Source organism: Mustela lutreola, chromosome 7 (assembly GCF_030435805.1).
Source record: "Mustela lutreola isolate mMusLut2 chromosome 7, mMusLut2.pri, whole genome shotgun sequence".
NCBI classification, from domain to species: domain Eukaryota; kingdom Metazoa; phylum Chordata; class Mammalia; order Carnivora; family Mustelidae; genus Mustela; species Mustela lutreola.
In genome coordinates, this window is record NC_081296.1 from 91,615,160 (window position 1) to 91,632,390 (window position 17,231).

Below are 17,231 nucleotides of genomic sequence, written 5' to 3' on the forward strand. Positions count from 1 at the left end.
ATTACAAAGGCATGTGAGAACTTTTAGGAGCAATATCGTCGTTATCTTGATAATAGTGATGGCTGCATGGCTGTACACATGTAATAAATTTCATCAAAATATATATTTCAAATATTGCAGTTTAGTATATGTCAATTACATCTCAACAAACCAGCAAAACAAATTTTAAAAATCTATACAAGGTACAAAAGTTGTTTTTTAAAAAAGAAAAACTGTAATGATAATGATAGTAACAACTACTACCCACAGAACACTTTGTGGCACGCACTTTTTTCTTCTAGTACTTTGCACTAGTTATCCAACCATCAAACACCAAAATAGGGTAGGTATTATTTTTATGTCAGTAAGATGGAGAATCAGATTTAAACCTTGCAATCTTAGTTTCTGAGGCATAGGGAACTTTTGTGTTTGGAATAGTTATAAGAAATGGGTATATTGCCCTATGACCCAGCAATTGCACTACTGGGTATTTACCCTAAAGATACAAATGTAGTGATCCGAAGGGGCACGTGCACCCGAATGTTTATAGCAGCAATGTCTACAATAGCCAAACTATGGAAAGAACCTAGATGTCCATCAACAGATGAATGGATCAAGAAGATGTGGTATATATACACAATGGAATACTATGCAGCCATCAAAAGAAATGAAATCTTGCCATTTGGAACAACATGGATGGAACTAGAACGTATCATGCTTAGCGAAATAAGCCAAGCGGAGAAAGACAACTATCATATGATCTCCCTGATATGAGGAAGTGGTGATGCAACATGGGGTCTTAAGTAGGTAGGAGAAGAATAAATGAAACAAGAAGGGATTGGGAGGGAGACAAACCATAAGTGACTCTTAATCTCACAAAACAAACTGAGGGTTGCTGGGGGGAGGGGGGTTGGGAGAAGGGGGGTGGGGTTATGGACATTGGGAGGGTATGTGCTTTGGTGAGTGCTGTGAAGTATGTAAACCTGGCGATTCACAGACCTGTATCCCTGGGGATAAAAATATATTATATGTTTATTAAAAAATTTTTAAAAAATTGCTGATTACCCCCCCCCAAAATAAAAAGAAAGACAGAAATGGGTATATTCTAAAACTGTTTTCATCAACAAGGGCATACACATTTCATATGAAGAGATGAAGAGGTTACCCTACAAAATACATTCACCGAGAAATTTATAGAGTACAAACAGGTTAAAGTATAAATTACATTCCTCCACCACATCCCATTCTCAGCCTACCTCCCTACTGGCTGCCTCTTGGCAGGCTGATTCCTAAATCAGTTATCACTTAAAGACCACAACTACTGATTATAATAAAGGAAAGGATTAGAAAGTAAACCCAACTGGCCCACAGAAGAAGTTATATACATAAAAGAGTCTACTTTAAGATTTTCTCTCTAGGTCCCTTTCTAAGAGACTCATAATCCCTCCAATGATTTTTATTTGACAAAGACATACTAACAAACATTTTCAAAAGTAAAAATTTGTCCTCCTTCAAGAAAATAAGCAAATATTTACTCTAACATAATAATGGAAAGAGAGAGAAAAATTAATTACCCACACAAGATGGTAAGAGGGATGATATCAAAGAAGATAACACATACCTGAATTACTATATATTTTAAAAGTGCTTCAAGAAAATAGCTTGTGAGATCTTCTTGTCCTTTATCTCCTGATTGTGGAGGGACAAGAGGAGTGATTTCCTCTATAGTGACTTGAGCTATACAAAGACAAAATTTTAGTATAACTACAAAACAAATTTAACAATGAAATAATGTGATCCAAATAAAATTTAAATGTAAAACATTTAATGCAGTGAATGGTGCTTGAAAACATTCTAATGATTGGACCTTGAAATAAATCTGAGATCATCCTAACAGTCCATCACAACAACCATAAAGTTAAGTAATCAGCTGCTTCATAAGCCCTTGACTGAGAGAATGTGACATGGATGGACAGATAACAAAGGGATTTAGAGTGAATCTTACTTGAAAAAGAGCTCATATTTTTCAAATTAACATTAAGTGTGCCCAATACAAAAGTTCCATAGTATGATGAGAAACAACAATAATGAACTTATTTATCAATTAAAGGACACATTACTCTAGTAATGACCACACTTACTCTTAAAGGTAGTCCCCTTATTCAAAGAATGAAATGCTATTTCCCTCTCAAAAAGGAAGGACAGCATCTTAGTTCCTTGATTATAAAAGTCCATGTACAAAATAAGAAACTTGCATTTTCTAAAATTTTCAAGTATTCAAAAACATTCATTATAAAAAATGCAAATTCAAGAAAATCAACCAACAATGAGGTGAACTCTCTTAAGTATTTCCTAAGCAGCACCTAGTTTAGTACAGGCAGGCTCCTAAACCTGTTTCTTAATAAATATTAGCCAAGTAATTAAGTTCATAAAAATAAGTTTTGTTACAGTCCTCTTGGCACAAAGTAAAATACTCTTGTACTGCAATGTACATCGAAATTAACTTAAGGATACAAGATGACACATGAGAATTAGAAATGAAAGATAAATGTAAAATGGATTCTATGAACCACTTGTTTCTGATGCTGTGACACCAGAAGCCTGGCTGGCCAGGGAGAGAATGTCTTTCCTGGGGCTAAAGAGCTAATTCCCAAAGATAGTAAAGATGGGCCAGAGAACATGCCTTCTACACGCAAAAACAACCAGTCCAGGGTCCACACCTCTAATCCTCTTCTATCCAGCTCTCACGTTCATGGCCACTATTCCTCTGACCTAATCACACAGGTACCTAGGTGACAATGAGGGACAGCCACTATGCACCTAAGCCTGCTGAAATTATCCAAATGAGCCAATCATAGGACTTCTCACACTGCTTCACATGTTCCTACCTACAGAATTCACAACAAGGGCTCTTGCCTTTAATGCCCTACCCCTGACAGATCCTGGCACCTCCCCCTCTGGCCACCCTCCCTGGTGTGGCATGCCCTCTTCCCTTGGGAACTGTAACTATTTTTTTTTAATCACAATCATCTTCTGATCTGTTGGCCTCATCATACATAAAAAATAATAAAACCTATATTATACAACATGGCCTTGAATTATCCAGTTAATAAACATATGGACAGGGGTGCCTGGGTAGCTCAGTGGGTTAAAGCCTCTGCCTTCAGCTCAAGTCATGATCCCTGGGTCCTGGGATAGAGCCCCACATCGGGCTCTCTACTCAGCAGGGAGCCTGCTCCCCTTTTTCTTCACCTCCCCCCACCCCACTGCCTGCCTCTGCCTACCTGTGATCTCTGTCTGGCAAATAAATAAATACAATCTTTAATAAATAAATAAATAAGCAAACAAACATATGAACTTTTTTTTTTTAAAGATTTAATTTATTTATTTGCCAGAGATCAAAAGTAGGCAGAGGGGCAGGCCGAGAGAGGAGAAGGCAGGCTCTCCACTGAGCAGAAAGCCCGATGTGCAGCTCAATCCCAGAACCCTGGGATCGTGACCTAAGCTGAAGGCAGAGGCTTTAACCCACTGAACCACCCAGGCGCCCCATGAACATTTTAAAACTATATTAACAAACTACATAGGAAATTTTGAAATATTGATGGATAAGATCTCACGAATCTTACTTTCTTGAAGATTGAGTGGAGGATTAATGAGATTATCTAAAGTTCGAGGTCCATGTTCAGATTGTAGTGCTGAAAATCCAGGAATTAAGCATGAAAACATCCAAAGCTGTTCTTTGCTACAGTTATTCTGAAGAGCTTGCAACCACAGTAAGAAAAGACGAACACCTTCCCGTCTGATCTAAAATGAAACAAAATGAAAAATAGTATTTTTACTTATAAGGGAAATATTTTCTTACTTTTAAGACCAAAATTCTCTAGAAGATGATTAGAGAATGTTATTTAACAAAGGAGAGGAGGGAATGGGAAAAGGAGAAGAGAAAAAAGAAAAGAGGGGAAGGGAAGGAAAGAGGAAGGGCTACTATATCCATGTCATTTATTGTGCTCTCATCATTTATAAATTGAAATTCATGGATTCTGAACAAATACAGAATAAACTTGGCCATCAGGTAATCTTTATTCTATAATTTCCATTGGTTAAAAAAAAAAAAAATCAGAAAAGTATTTCCTTCTTGTTTACTTCCCTCTTTCTCAACACCGCTGGTCTAATCCAAGAAGCAAAAAGAACGAGAACAACTGTTCCTCATACGCTGACTTCGGTAAAAGGTGGAATAGTTACGGGGATCTTGGTGTGCCCTGCTAAATCAATGTTCTTGTTCTTAAAAAGCTTACCACTCTGAAATTATGTCATCTATTTATTATTTGCTGCTAACCAGCAAAGCAGAAATTCTGACTTATTACTATATCCTAAGTACCTAGAACACCCCCCATATTCAAAAAACAACAAATATTTCAACCATTGCATAAATTCTCTTTCAGGAAGAGAATAGGAAAAGACAGAAAAACATTCAATCTCTGACAACAAAAACACAAAGTTCTTCACTAAGCTAATCTCCCTGGTAGCTTTGGAAATTGCCCTACCACAGCTTTGTAAATGGCCACTGTTAAAGCTGTTCAACAGCTGCCAACCTTAGAGTTTACAGAGATAACAAGAAAACAAACAATTCAGAAAGCTGATTCCTTTGTACTGCTATACCAAGCCTTGATACCAAAACTACCCACAATAGGAAACTTTCACTTAACCTATAAGAGGCTTTTGCACTGGATAGCTTCTCTTACCACAGCACAATGAGATAATCAAAAGAAAAGAAATAAAACCAACTTTTTAATATAAATCCTTTATTTTTCTGTACATCTAAGAATATTTATAGTAATATAAAGAATAATTTGTTGAAAGACTGAATAATTTTTGTCTCCTGGGGACCAGAGTAAAGTATTTCTAGTGAATCATTCAATGCAGTGGCAACGGTTTTTCAATAGCCTAGTCAACCCAGTATGTATTTTTATACATACTAAATATGTTGTATATTTTATTTTAAGTCAGTTCACTTCAACTAAGTAAACTAAAGACAATTCAAAAATTTTTAGGAAAAAAAGTTGATGTAGGAAAAGTAGAAGAGACAGTTTTTTTAAGTCATAGAAAAAAGACATAATTATACCTTCAAGGAGTTTCCTGTGTGAAGCAGTTTCTTTAAAATCAATCCTAAAAAGGAAACATGATTGAAAATATTCATATTTTCTTAGTTGTTTCCAAATGTCAGAGTTCTCGGTCAGACTTGAAAATACTTTAAAACAAGTCTTTGGCAATCTCCAAATTATTCTTGGTGACCCTGATATCCCTCTGGCCATAATTTTGGAACCAGAGGGCATATAAAGAGTCACCTTTTCGACACATGGTCTATTGGAATTAAACATGATTTAGTCTATTGAAACAAACCCTAATCCCAATTGCATTTACTATAGCATTATCTCTGTATATCTCTTATTTAAGACAAGGATATAATTAAATACTTTCTGCATCACTAATACAAATAAAAACCACTGTAGGAAATTTCCATTTAGTTAACCAAATGAACTTCTGTAATTCTAATATTTCCTAACAAACATTTTCATTGTACTAATTTTCATTTTCAGAATATTCAAAGCCATCTTAATTTATACAACTTTTCGACTCTATAATAAAATACTGAAATCACATTAACAAACATCCAGAGACCTGCCATTTGGTCTAAACAAATCTAAACACAGTCCCATGTTTCTTATAAATTCAAAATTTCATTTATTTACCTTATCTATGATATTTTATCTAACAAGTATCATTGAAGCCTTGTTTGAAACTATGTCAAATCATTCTCCTTCCTTCCTTCTGAGAAAAATTCATTATCCAGATTTTGGTATTAATTATTTCCAAAATATTTTTATATTAGGATTGTCATTTATAAATCAATAAAATATTTAGAATTGGTTTATATATTTAAAAACTTGTATCAGTAACAATTTCTTCCATGGCTATTTGTTCTAAACCTACTTTTTAATTCTTTCTAATAATACCAAAATAACACCCACACACACACATCCCAAACCTGGATTTTATTGGTTAAGTTTCATTTGTCATACAAAAACAAGCTTTAATATTTCAAATAAAACTGTGTTGACTTATCTGCAATTCCCTTCCTTATGTTTGCACAAACTCAATTTCGTAAAGCAATACTATGTAAATGCCAGTCTTTAGTCAGCTCCCCTAAAAAAATCCATATATGCTAAATGCACTGTGGTATCATGTATTGGATTCTGGAACAGAAAAAGAGCATATATGGAAAACTAACCAAATGTGATTAAGTTTGAAATTTAATTACTAGTTTTTAAAAAACTTACATTTATGTATGATATACAAAGCAAGCCTTCCTATAAGTTACTTTCCTTTTTTTGAGAGTGCATGTGCGAGAAAGCGGCGGTGGGGGGGGGGGGGGCCTGGGTCAGTGCTTAGAGTGGTGGCGCTAAATCTTAGGCAGGCTCCATGCTCATTGCAGAGCCTCACTTGGGACTCAAGCTCACGACCCTGAGATCATGATCCGAGCTGAAATCAAGAGTCAGACGCGGCTCCATGCTCACTGCAGAGCCTCACTTGGGGCTCAAGCTCACGACCCTGAGATCATGATCCGAGCTGAAATCAAGAGTCAGACGCCCAACCAACTGAGCCACCCAGGGCCCCTACGTAATAACTTTTCACTATCTCTAGTGATCTATATAGCTCTAATTAATTCACTTTAACTGCTATATACAATCCCATTCCATACTATTAATCTTATTTATGTTAGGACATCTGGTTTGTTTTCAAATTTTTGTTATTCCCAGGGATACTTTAATAAAAGTTCTTGTCACAACTATAAAAATAGCTAACACCATACTTAATGGTGAAAGAGTTAACTGCTTTCCACACATCAGGAATGATACAAAAGTGTCTGCTCTCACCACTTTTATTCAACACTATACTAGAGAAGACTAGAAAGAAAGAAAGAAGAGAGAGAGAGAGGAGGGAAGAGAGAGAAATTAATTAATTAATTAATTAAAGGTACCAGATTGGAAATCAAAAATAAAACTATCTTGGGAAGCCTGGGTGGCTCAGTTGGTTAAGTGGTTGCTTTCAGCTCAGGTCACAATCCCAGTGTCCTCGGATCGAGTCCCACACCAGGCTCTATGCTTGGCAGGGAGCTTGCTTCTCCCTCTGCCTCTGCCTCCCACTCTGTCTGCCTGTGCTCACACTCTCCCTCTCTCTCTCTTTCTCTAATAAATAAAATCTTTAAAAAAAAAAAAAAACAACTATCTTAAATTGCAGTTGACATGTTCCTATACGTAGAAAACTGAAAGGCATCTATAATAAAACAAACAGAGTAAGTGAGGTATAATTAACTAGAAACGATATAAATATCCGTGAATTGGTGAGTAGATAAAACATGATATGTCCATGACAGAATACTATACAGCAATAAAAAGGAATGGTAACACATGCCATAATATGGAAAACAAACAAAAAAATGCTAAGTGAAAGAAGCCAAATGCAAACTACTATAAAGTGTATGATTTCATTTACATGAAATGTCAAGAAAAGACATTTACTGAGCACAGAAAGCAGATTGTGGTGGTGGGAAAGGCACTGACTATAAATGGGCTTCAAGGAATACTTCGGGGTGAGGCAATGTTCTAAAACTGGACAGTGGTAACTAAAGATTTATTGAAAATAACTGAATTATTTACTTAGATGAATTTTACCTATATATAAATAATTCAATACAGCTACTTAAAAAAAAATCAATGACTCGTTGATTTATTTTCCTTTATATATATGACAAAAAATGAAAGAAAACAGTTCTAGCATTTTTCTGAATGACAAAGAAAAATGACCATTTATGTATATTCTCAAGATAGACATTTATTGGAATATTATTAAAACATGACAAGTAAAGAGCCTAAAGCACTTTCGGAGATTTAAGGCTACATTTCTTAGAAGATACAATAAACTCTTGAAGTTCAGATGTCTAAAAAAAAGACCCATCGTCATAAACAACCTTCAGAGACATTTTTATGATTATGAAACACAAAATAGGATTTCACTGTTTGAGTACCTTATTAAAGGCTTATCACCAATTCGTATTTCTTCTCTGATATAAAGTCTATTCAAATATTTTGCTAATTTAAAAATATCTGTCTTATTATTGAGCTGTAAGAATTATTAACAGCTGTAAGAACTTTAAGAGTTCTTCTGGGTATGTTAACGAGTATGTTACATTTAATCTCAAACTTTACCTACTAAAGCCTTTTTTAGCCCCTGCCTCAATATCCTTTCTAGATGTCCGGAGTTTCTTTTGTTTCAGGAATTAATTGGGAAGGCTTACAGTTTCAAAGCCCCACAAAAGACTTCTCCTTTTTTTAAAGATAAAATACATTTTACTCATCTAATTACCAGTTAACAGACATTGGGTTATTTCCATCTTTTGGCTATTATGAAGACTGGTACTACGAATATTAGAGTATACATTTCTATGCAGACATGTGTTTTCTTTCTCTTGGGTATATATCTGGGCATGGAAGTGCTGGGCCATAGAGGAGCTCAATGTTTAATATTTTGAGGAACTGCCAGACTGGTTTTCAAAGCATCTGTAGCATTTTACATTCCCACCAACAGTGTTTGAGGGTTCCAATTTCTCCAAAGCTTCACCAATGCTTGTTTTTTTTGTTTTGTTTTGGTTTTTTTTTTGCCTATAGTCATTCTAGTAGATGTGAATTGGCATCTCCTTAGAATTGTGATTTGCATTTCCTACTGACTAATGATGTTGCACATCTCTTCATGTGCTTATCAGTCATCTGTATGTCTTGGAGAAATGTCTATTCAAATCTTTGCCCATTTATAAATTGTGTCCAAAAAAGATATCACTTGCTATAATGGATTAAAAAAAATGTGAGGCCGAAATAAAATCTATAACTTTCTTTTTTAAGAGAAACAAATACATGTTTTACAAATTAATGTCAGGCCCATAACATTCTACTTCAACAATGTAGATAGGGTGGTCACCCACACATCCCCATGAGCAAGGGTCATTAGCATCATTAGCAATCAAACCTGACATCCAACCAAAGCCTAAATGAAAGCCAACAACTCTAGTTCCTGAAGTATAGATCTGTTACCTCTTTGGTTAGGCTTATTCCAAGCGATCTTATGTTCTTGGTGCTAGAGTAAATGAATCGATTCTCTACTTTCCCTTTCCATAGTTTGATTGTCAGTGTATAAGAAAGCAAATGATTTCTGTACATTTAATTTGTATCTTGCCACATTACTGAATTGCTGTATGAGTTCTAGTAGTTTGGGGGTGGAGTTTTTGGGTTTTCCATATAAAGTATCACGTCATCTGAAAAGAGAGTTTGAACACTCATGAAAGAAAATGAAGAATACACAAAAAGATGGGAAAAATATTTCATGATCATGGATCAGAAGAATAAACACTGTTAAAATGTCTATACTGCCAGAGCAATCTATACTTTCAATGCCATACTGATCAAAATTTCACCGGCATTTTTCAAGCACTGGAACAAACAATCCTAAAATTTGTGTGGAACCAGAAAAGACCCCAAATTAGCAAGGAAGTGTTGAAAAAGAAAAACAAAGCTGGGGGCATCATGATGCCTGATTTCAAGCTTTATTACAAAGCTATGATCACCAAGACAGGATGGTACTGGCACAAAAACAGACACACAGACCAATGGAACAGGTAAAGAGTCCAGATATGGACCCTCAATACTATGGTCAAATAATCTTCAACAAAGCAGGAAAAAATATCCAATGGAAAAAAGACAGTCTCTTCAATAAATGGTGCTGGGAAAATTGGACAGCTATATACAGACAAATGAAACTCGATCATCCCTTTACACCATTCACAAAGATAAACTCAAAATGGATGAAAGACCTCAATGTGAGACCGGAATCCATCAAAATCCTAGGAGAACATAGGCAGTAACTTCTTCAACATCAGCCACAGCAACTTCTTTCAAGACATGTCTCCAAAGGCAAAGGAAACAAAAGTGAAAATGAACTTTTGGGACTTCATCAAGATAAAAAGCTTCTGCAGAACAAAGGGAACGGTCAACAAAACAAAGAGGCAACCCATGGAGTGGTAGAAGATATTCACAAATGACACTACAGTCAAAGGGTTGATATCTGAGATCTGTAAAGAACTCCTCGGGACTCCTGGGTGGCTCAGTCTAAGCATCTACTTTCGGCTCAGCCCATGATCCCAGGGTACTTGGATCAAGCCCTGCATCAGTCTCCCTGCTTGTTGGGAAGCCTGCTTTTCCCTCTCACACTTCCCCTATTGTGTTCCCTCTCAATGTGTCTCTCTCTGCCAAATAAATAAATAAAATCTTTAAAAAAAAAAAAACAAAAAACAAACAAACAAAAAAAACTCCTCAAACTCAACACCCAAAAAACTGATAAACAAGTCAAAAAATGGGCAAAAGTCATGAACAGCCACTTCTCCAAAGAAGACATACAAATGGCTGGCAGACACATGAAAAAATGTTCATCATCATTAGCCATCAGGGAAATTCAAATCAAAACCACATTAAGATACCACCTTACACCAGTTAGAATGGCAAAGATTAACAAGACAGGAAACAACAAATGTTGGAGAAGATGTGGAGAAAGGGGAACTCATACACTGTTGGTGGGAATGCAAGTTGGTGCAGCCACTCTGGAAAACAGTATGGAGATGCCTCAAAAAATTAAAATAGAGCTACCCAATGACCCTGCAATTGGCACTACTAAGTACCTGCCCCAAAGATACAGAGGTAATGCAAAGAAGAGCCATATGTACCCCAATGTTCATAGCAGCAATGTCCACAATAGCCAAGCTATGGAAAGAGCCGATATGCCCTTCAACAGACGAATGGATAAAGAAGATGTGGTCCATATATACAATGGAATATTATTCAGCCATCAGAAAGGATGAATACCCAACTTTTCTATCAACATGGGTGGGACTGGGGGAGATTATGCTGAGTGAAAATAAGTCAGGCAGAGAAAGTCGATTATTATATGGTTTCACTTACTTGTACAACTTAAGGAATAACATGGAGGACATTAGGAAAAGTGAACTGGGGGAAATTGGAGGGGGAGACAAACCATGAGAGACTGCAGACTCTGAGAAACAAACAGGGTTTTAGAGGGGAGGGGAGGATGGGTGAGCCTGGTGGTGGGTATTAAGGAGGGCACATATTGCATGGAGCACTAAGTGTGTACATAAAGAATTAATCTTGAGGGGCGCCTGGGTGGCTCAGTGGGTTAAGCCGCTGCCTTCGGCTCAGGTCATGATCTCGGGGTCCTGGGATCGAGTCCCGCATCGGGCTCTCTGCTCAGCAGGGAGCCTGCTTCCTCCTCTCTCTCTGCCTGCCTCTCTGCCTACTTGTGATCTCTCTCTGTCAAATAAATAAATAAAATCTTAAAAAAAAAAAAAGAATTAATCTTGAAACACTGAAAAAATAAAACCTAAATAAATAAATAAGAAAGCCAACAACTGTTATCTGCAGTTTCTAATCACAGAGGGGAAGCATGTCTGAGAACAAGCACTCAAGAGGACTGTGGTAACACTGTTAATAATATAAGACCAGACTCCAAACCAGCAAGCACCTTGGCTTATTTCCTAGTAACAGAAAGTTTGTGATCTCCTCCCTACTTGGTTTCTGACGGTAACCCACAACAGGTTTTTTTTCCCTCCTTTTTTGTTTTTGGCTTCATTCCATGATCTGGAAAGCTCTACTCTGGCTAGAGTTAACAAGAAAGTTAACTCTAGTTCTCCTCACTATTTTCTGTGGAGCAAACTGCCAGCTGACACTGCTTGCTTTTGAATCTGGAGCCCACTCTACTTGGCACTTAACATTTCTCTTCCATTTCTGATTCTCAGATGTTTATTTTGATGTTGAGTCTGCTTTTATTTTTTTGGTTTTGTAGTTTTATCATTACTGAAAGTAAAAGAACAGATAGATCAAAGAAATTTAATATGCTACTTTGACTGGAAATCCTTCATCTATTATTTTTAATTTTACATTCCCATTAAGTTTAGTTTTGTATTCTTTATATTTTTTCTACTAAAACATAAACTACAAATTCATTTCAAATAATGACCAACCCAGTACAGAGCATTTTCATATATTATCATTTATGTCAAATGGGGAATATACATTCAAATCACTTACCAATACTATGAAACTGCCATCGCTGATGAATTCTCTCTGGAAGAAGTTGTAAAATTTTCTAAAAATCAGTACGAATAAAACAAAGAATGAAAAGCAAGTAATGAGACCACATTCTGTGCAATGTGAAAAATAAACGAAGAGCTTACAATAAGCATGTAACAGTTTCTTATGTAAAATATAGATAGCATCACCAACACAAAACAGTATTTGAGATAATCTGACAGGACTTGCACTACTTCAGCACTGGCACACTAATCAATATTTGAAAACAGCAAAAGCAAAACCCAACAAGCTATACTAACAAAGACTTAGAACGCGACACTAATGAAATTTATCTTTCATAATGATGTGGAAAGTAAGTATATCCCTCTTTATGAATTAAATAATGAACTCTAACATATTTCAAAATGATTATTTGCTACTCCTAGAATTTCCAAATTGTGGATATTACTAATAAGTTCTGAATTATTTCAGATACTATTATTTGTAACATTGTGTCTCACTTTGAGTAGTTCTTCCTCCTGTTTTGATAAAAGAAGGAAAAATATTTTGATTTTACAAAAATCACATCAAATATTTGTACTGACTTGATTCACATGAACCCAAAGGTACTTAAATTTATGATGGCTATAGGTATAAGAACAATATTTAAAATTTCAGGATCCTTACAGTTAAACTAATACAGGTTTCCATTAATTAGGATGAACACTTTTTACAATTTTACATAATTTTACCTTTAATTCCCTTCACAAATTTCCTCTATGTGAATTATTCTAGCTCAACAGCTGCCTTACTATGCTACTAAACTAAGCTCCCAGTACTCATCTGCTTGCTGAATGAGTTTAAGTTTGTTGTTGCTGCTGCTTTTACTGCTGTTATACTTTAGAAATGCCATGAACCAAAGTGTTCATAAGGGCCAACAACTAGATGCTTTTATATGTAATGCTATCTCATTAATCCTCACAACCATCCTAAAAAAGAGTTTATTAATCTCAGTTTAAAAAGAAGAAAGTGGGTTAAGTAATGTGCTTAAGTTAGAAAGTGGAAGAACTGAATCCAATCTTGATATGCTTAATCCAAAATGTATACTTTTATACTATTTTGCCACAAAAGATGGTATGCAAGTTTTACACTTCTCTATCTTCCACTAGTCCATCTCATACAGGAGAATGATGAAGAAATTTTACATGAGATACACAAACTTCTTTACCATTGCCCTCCTCATATTTCACTAGCCAACAACTGTATAAATGTATTTTTCTTGGTATGGAAAGGGATAAAATTGTAAGTTGAAAAGTTAAGTTTGTAAACTACCCAGAAACATTCCTAAATTAGGACTATTATACTTCAGATTTAGCCTCTTATAAAAAGTAAATAAACGTCTTTATTTAAAAATGAAAGAATACTATAAAAATGAAAGAAACCATATAGAGTCTTAATGGAGGAAAGTTGATATAAATCCTGCAGAGTATTATTAATACTACATAATGGTGCTTTTCATTCAAAAAAGAGGAAGTCAGTTAATCTATAAATTTCTTGATTTTTTAAAAAATCATCATTACTGGGGCACCTGGGTGGCTCAGTGGGTTAAAGCCTCTGCCTTCGGCTCAGGTCATGATCCTAAGGTCCTGGGATCGAGCCCCGCATCGGGCTCTCTGCTTAGCGGGAAGCCTGCTTCCTCCTCTCTCTCTGCCTGCCTCTCTGCCTACTTGTGATCTCTGTCCGTCAAATAAATAAATAAAATCTTAAAAAAAAAAAAATCATCATTACTAAGGTGAGCTCAGGGAGGGCAGAAACCTCCCTGGAGCAGACAGGCAAAAAAGCTCCTTTGATCTTGATTTTCAGTATGAATACAGACGGTGAAAATGGGGCCTCACGGTCCTTCTGACCTTTTGGCTTTTAAGCAGGAGGTGTTAGGAAAGTTGCCACAGGGGTAAATGGCTTGTGGTTAAATAATTAAATGTTTAAACAAAACAAAATAAAATAAAATATAAAAATCATCATTAGTCTCTTAAGATAGAGATCAGATATTATTATCCCCACTGTAAGCAGAAAAACATCAGCACAAAGGTTACATATTTTTTCCAAAAGATGAAAGCCCTGTATCTAACATCTTTATATTCTAAGAAAATTCACTCATTCATTAAAGATAACAACTGATAAGTATATATTATATACAGGGAAATAAACACTATTTTTTAATAGAAGGAAGGTCCTGAAAGAGCTTCCATTAACTAATCCATCTCAGTTTCCTGAACACAGGGCAAGCATGAATGTCTGAAGGAACACTTTCCAGAAATTCTTATCTTGTGTTCTCTGCTGATACCTTTTATTTTTTAACTTCTTTTTCAATCTTGATGCCTTTTACTTCCTTTCCTTGCCTAACTTCCCTGGCTAGCTAGAACCAAGTGCAATATTTAATAGAAATGGCAAGAGTTGATATGCTTGTTTTGTTCCTAATCTTAAGAAAGAGGAACTCAGTATCCAGTACTAGGTACAGTCTTAAATGTGTATTTTTGTAGATTGTAGATGTCCTATATCAAGCTGACGAAGTTTCTTTTTATTCCCATTTTGTTAAGTATTTTATCATGAAATAGTATTGGATTTTGCCAAATGCTTTCTATCAACAATAACATATTTTTTTTTAAGATTTTATTTATTTATTTGACAGAGAGAGATCACAAGTAGGCAGAGAGGCAGGCAGAGAAGAGAGAGAGGAGGAAGCAGGCTCCCCGCTGAGCAGAGAGCCCAATGCAGGATTCGATCCCAGGACCCTGAGATCACGACCCGAGCCGAAGGCAGCGGCTCAACCCACTGAGTCACCCAGGAGCCCCAACAATAACATATTTTTTGTCTTTTATTTTATTATTATTACTACATACTAGTTGGTTAATTTTTAGATGTTGAACTTTGTATTTCATATATAAATCCCACTTGGTGATGTTGTACAATCCTTTTTATATGCTTTTTTTTTTTTAGGATTTTTTGTGCCAATATTCATGAAAATATTTTATAATTCTCTTTCCTTGTTTTTGTCTGGTTTTGGTTGGGTAATATTGGCCTCATAGAATGAACTGTGAAATATCACCTGTTTTTTGTTTTTTTTTTTTAAGATTTTATTTATTTATTTGACAGAGAGAGATCACAAGTAGACAGAGAGGCAGGCAGAGAGAGAGAAAGGAGGAAGCAGGCTCCCTGCTGAGCAAAGAACCCAATGTGGGACTTGATCCCAGGACCCTGAGATCATGACCTGAGCCGAAGGCAGCGGCTTAACCCACTGAGCCACCCAGGCGCCCCTCACCTGTTTTTTTATTAAAGAATTTCTGAAGAACTGGTATTTTTCTTTAAATGGCTGGTTAAAATTCACTAGTGAAGTCACCTGGGTCTGGGCTTTTTCCAGGTGGGATTTTATTTAAATACTAATTCATTTTTTCACTAGTTGTAAGTCTTTCAGATTTGTTATTTCTTTTTAAATCGCAAAGCTTTCTGTCTTTATAGAAACATGTCCATTTTATTTATCAAATTTGTTGGCACACAGTTGGTCATAGTATTCTCAGTATTCTCTTACAATTTCAATAAAGTCATTAGTGATATTCTTTTTTAATTCCTGAAATTAGTAATTTAATTCCTCACTCTTTTTACTTAGTACAGCTATCTATTACTAGTTTTCTTATCTTTTTGAATGAACCAATTTTTAGTTCTGTTGGTTTTCTCCATTTTTTAAATCTTTCTTTCATTTTATTTCTGCTATAATCTTTATTATTTCCTTTTATCTGCTTGCTTTGGGTTTAATTTGCTCCTTTTTCTAAGGTGGAAGCTTAAGTAATTGAGAGGATATCATTCTTGCTTTATTATATTAAGTTTATAACTATAAAGAACTATAAATTTTCCTCTGAGTGCTTGGTTACCTGCATTCCCTAAGTTTTAGTATACCACATCTTCCTATGAGCCACTGGTTATTTGGGGGTGTACTCATTAACTTCCACATATTTATGAATTTACAAAATTTCCTTGTTATTGATTTCCTCATTTACTTCCACATTAGAGAACATAATTTGAACGATTTTTGCTGATAAATTCATTCTTTCTCAAAACACCTATGTTTTAACATTTCCCTTATAAATAGTTCATGCAAACACCTGGAGATATAAACATAAGTAAATTCCTCAGGGACAAAGATTACTGAAAATAAATAGCACAATAGGTACCAAAACCAGTTACTTCCATCTAGAACTCTAAAAAAAACAAAACAAAAAAAGCTTCCTTTTTTTTTTTTTTAGCTGTTGACTAAATCAATAGCTAAATCAATTCCTAAGAGAGATATCAGATTGTTCAAATTCCTCTAAACCAAATCAAAGAACCCAAAGTATAAAACTGAATTATCTTTAATTACCAACAGACAAAATGGCTCAATGTTGAGACACAGTTTTCCAAATTCTTTACTGTCTTTCAAGTCACAAATCTCCAGATTTCTGAATTCTTGCTAAAGATTAGAATACTCCTATCATTGCTTGATTTGAAAGACAGAATGAAGAGGCAAGGAGTTATTTTAAAAGTGAGGAGACCCTAATTTTTATCAGTATGCCAAAAACAAAATATAAGTTTTAGTAAAGCATCAAATGTTCCTACTTCCTTCTGTTTATTTAACAATAAAGACTTCTCTCACCCCAATCCAATGTAATATAGAAAAATAATTTATAAAACACTTAACTATTTTACAGTATTACCAATTCTATGGTGTCACATGCATAAAAACGTAATTCTATTTCTATCTAAAAACAACACTGGTATCTCAAAAAATAATTAAAAATTAAGTCAGATATGTTTTGAGGTCAAAGAATGTGATTCAGTTCTTGGAAAGCAAGGAAAATTCATGCTCTATAATTCTAATATATTCCTTTGCATGTTCCAAGAATTATTTTGAAGGGAAAAAAAACTGATGGGCAAACACTTACCTCAAAAATAAAAAGTATAGCATCCAATTCCTCCCTTTGAGACTTGTGACCTAAAACATTTTTAAAGAAAAATATTTTAAAGATTATCATT

At 35.1% G+C, this 17,231-nt stretch overlaps 1 protein-coding gene across 6 annotated transcripts in view; it reads right to left on the reverse strand.

Annotated features, from left to right (window-relative positions):
• RALGAPA1 (Ral GTPase activating protein catalytic subunit alpha 1) overlaps nt 1–17,231 on the reverse strand; it is a 247,497-nt gene that overhangs the window by 198,239 nt on the left and 32,027 nt on the right. For all 6 annotated transcript variants that reach the window (XM_059181915.1, XM_059181914.1, XM_059181918.1 and 3 more), the window contains exons 3-7: nt 17,141–17,190; nt 12,186–12,243; nt 5,102–5,145; nt 3,606–3,783; nt 1,601–1,716 (exon numbers count right to left, since the gene is read on the reverse strand). In XM_059181915.1, coding sequence (XP_059037898.1) covers nt 1,601–1,716; nt 3,606–3,783; nt 5,102–5,145; nt 12,186–12,243; nt 17,141–17,190 — 446 coding nt within the window. The remainder of the gene's footprint in view (nt 1–1,600; nt 1,717–3,605; nt 3,784–5,101; nt 5,146–12,185; nt 12,244–17,140; nt 17,191–17,231) is intronic.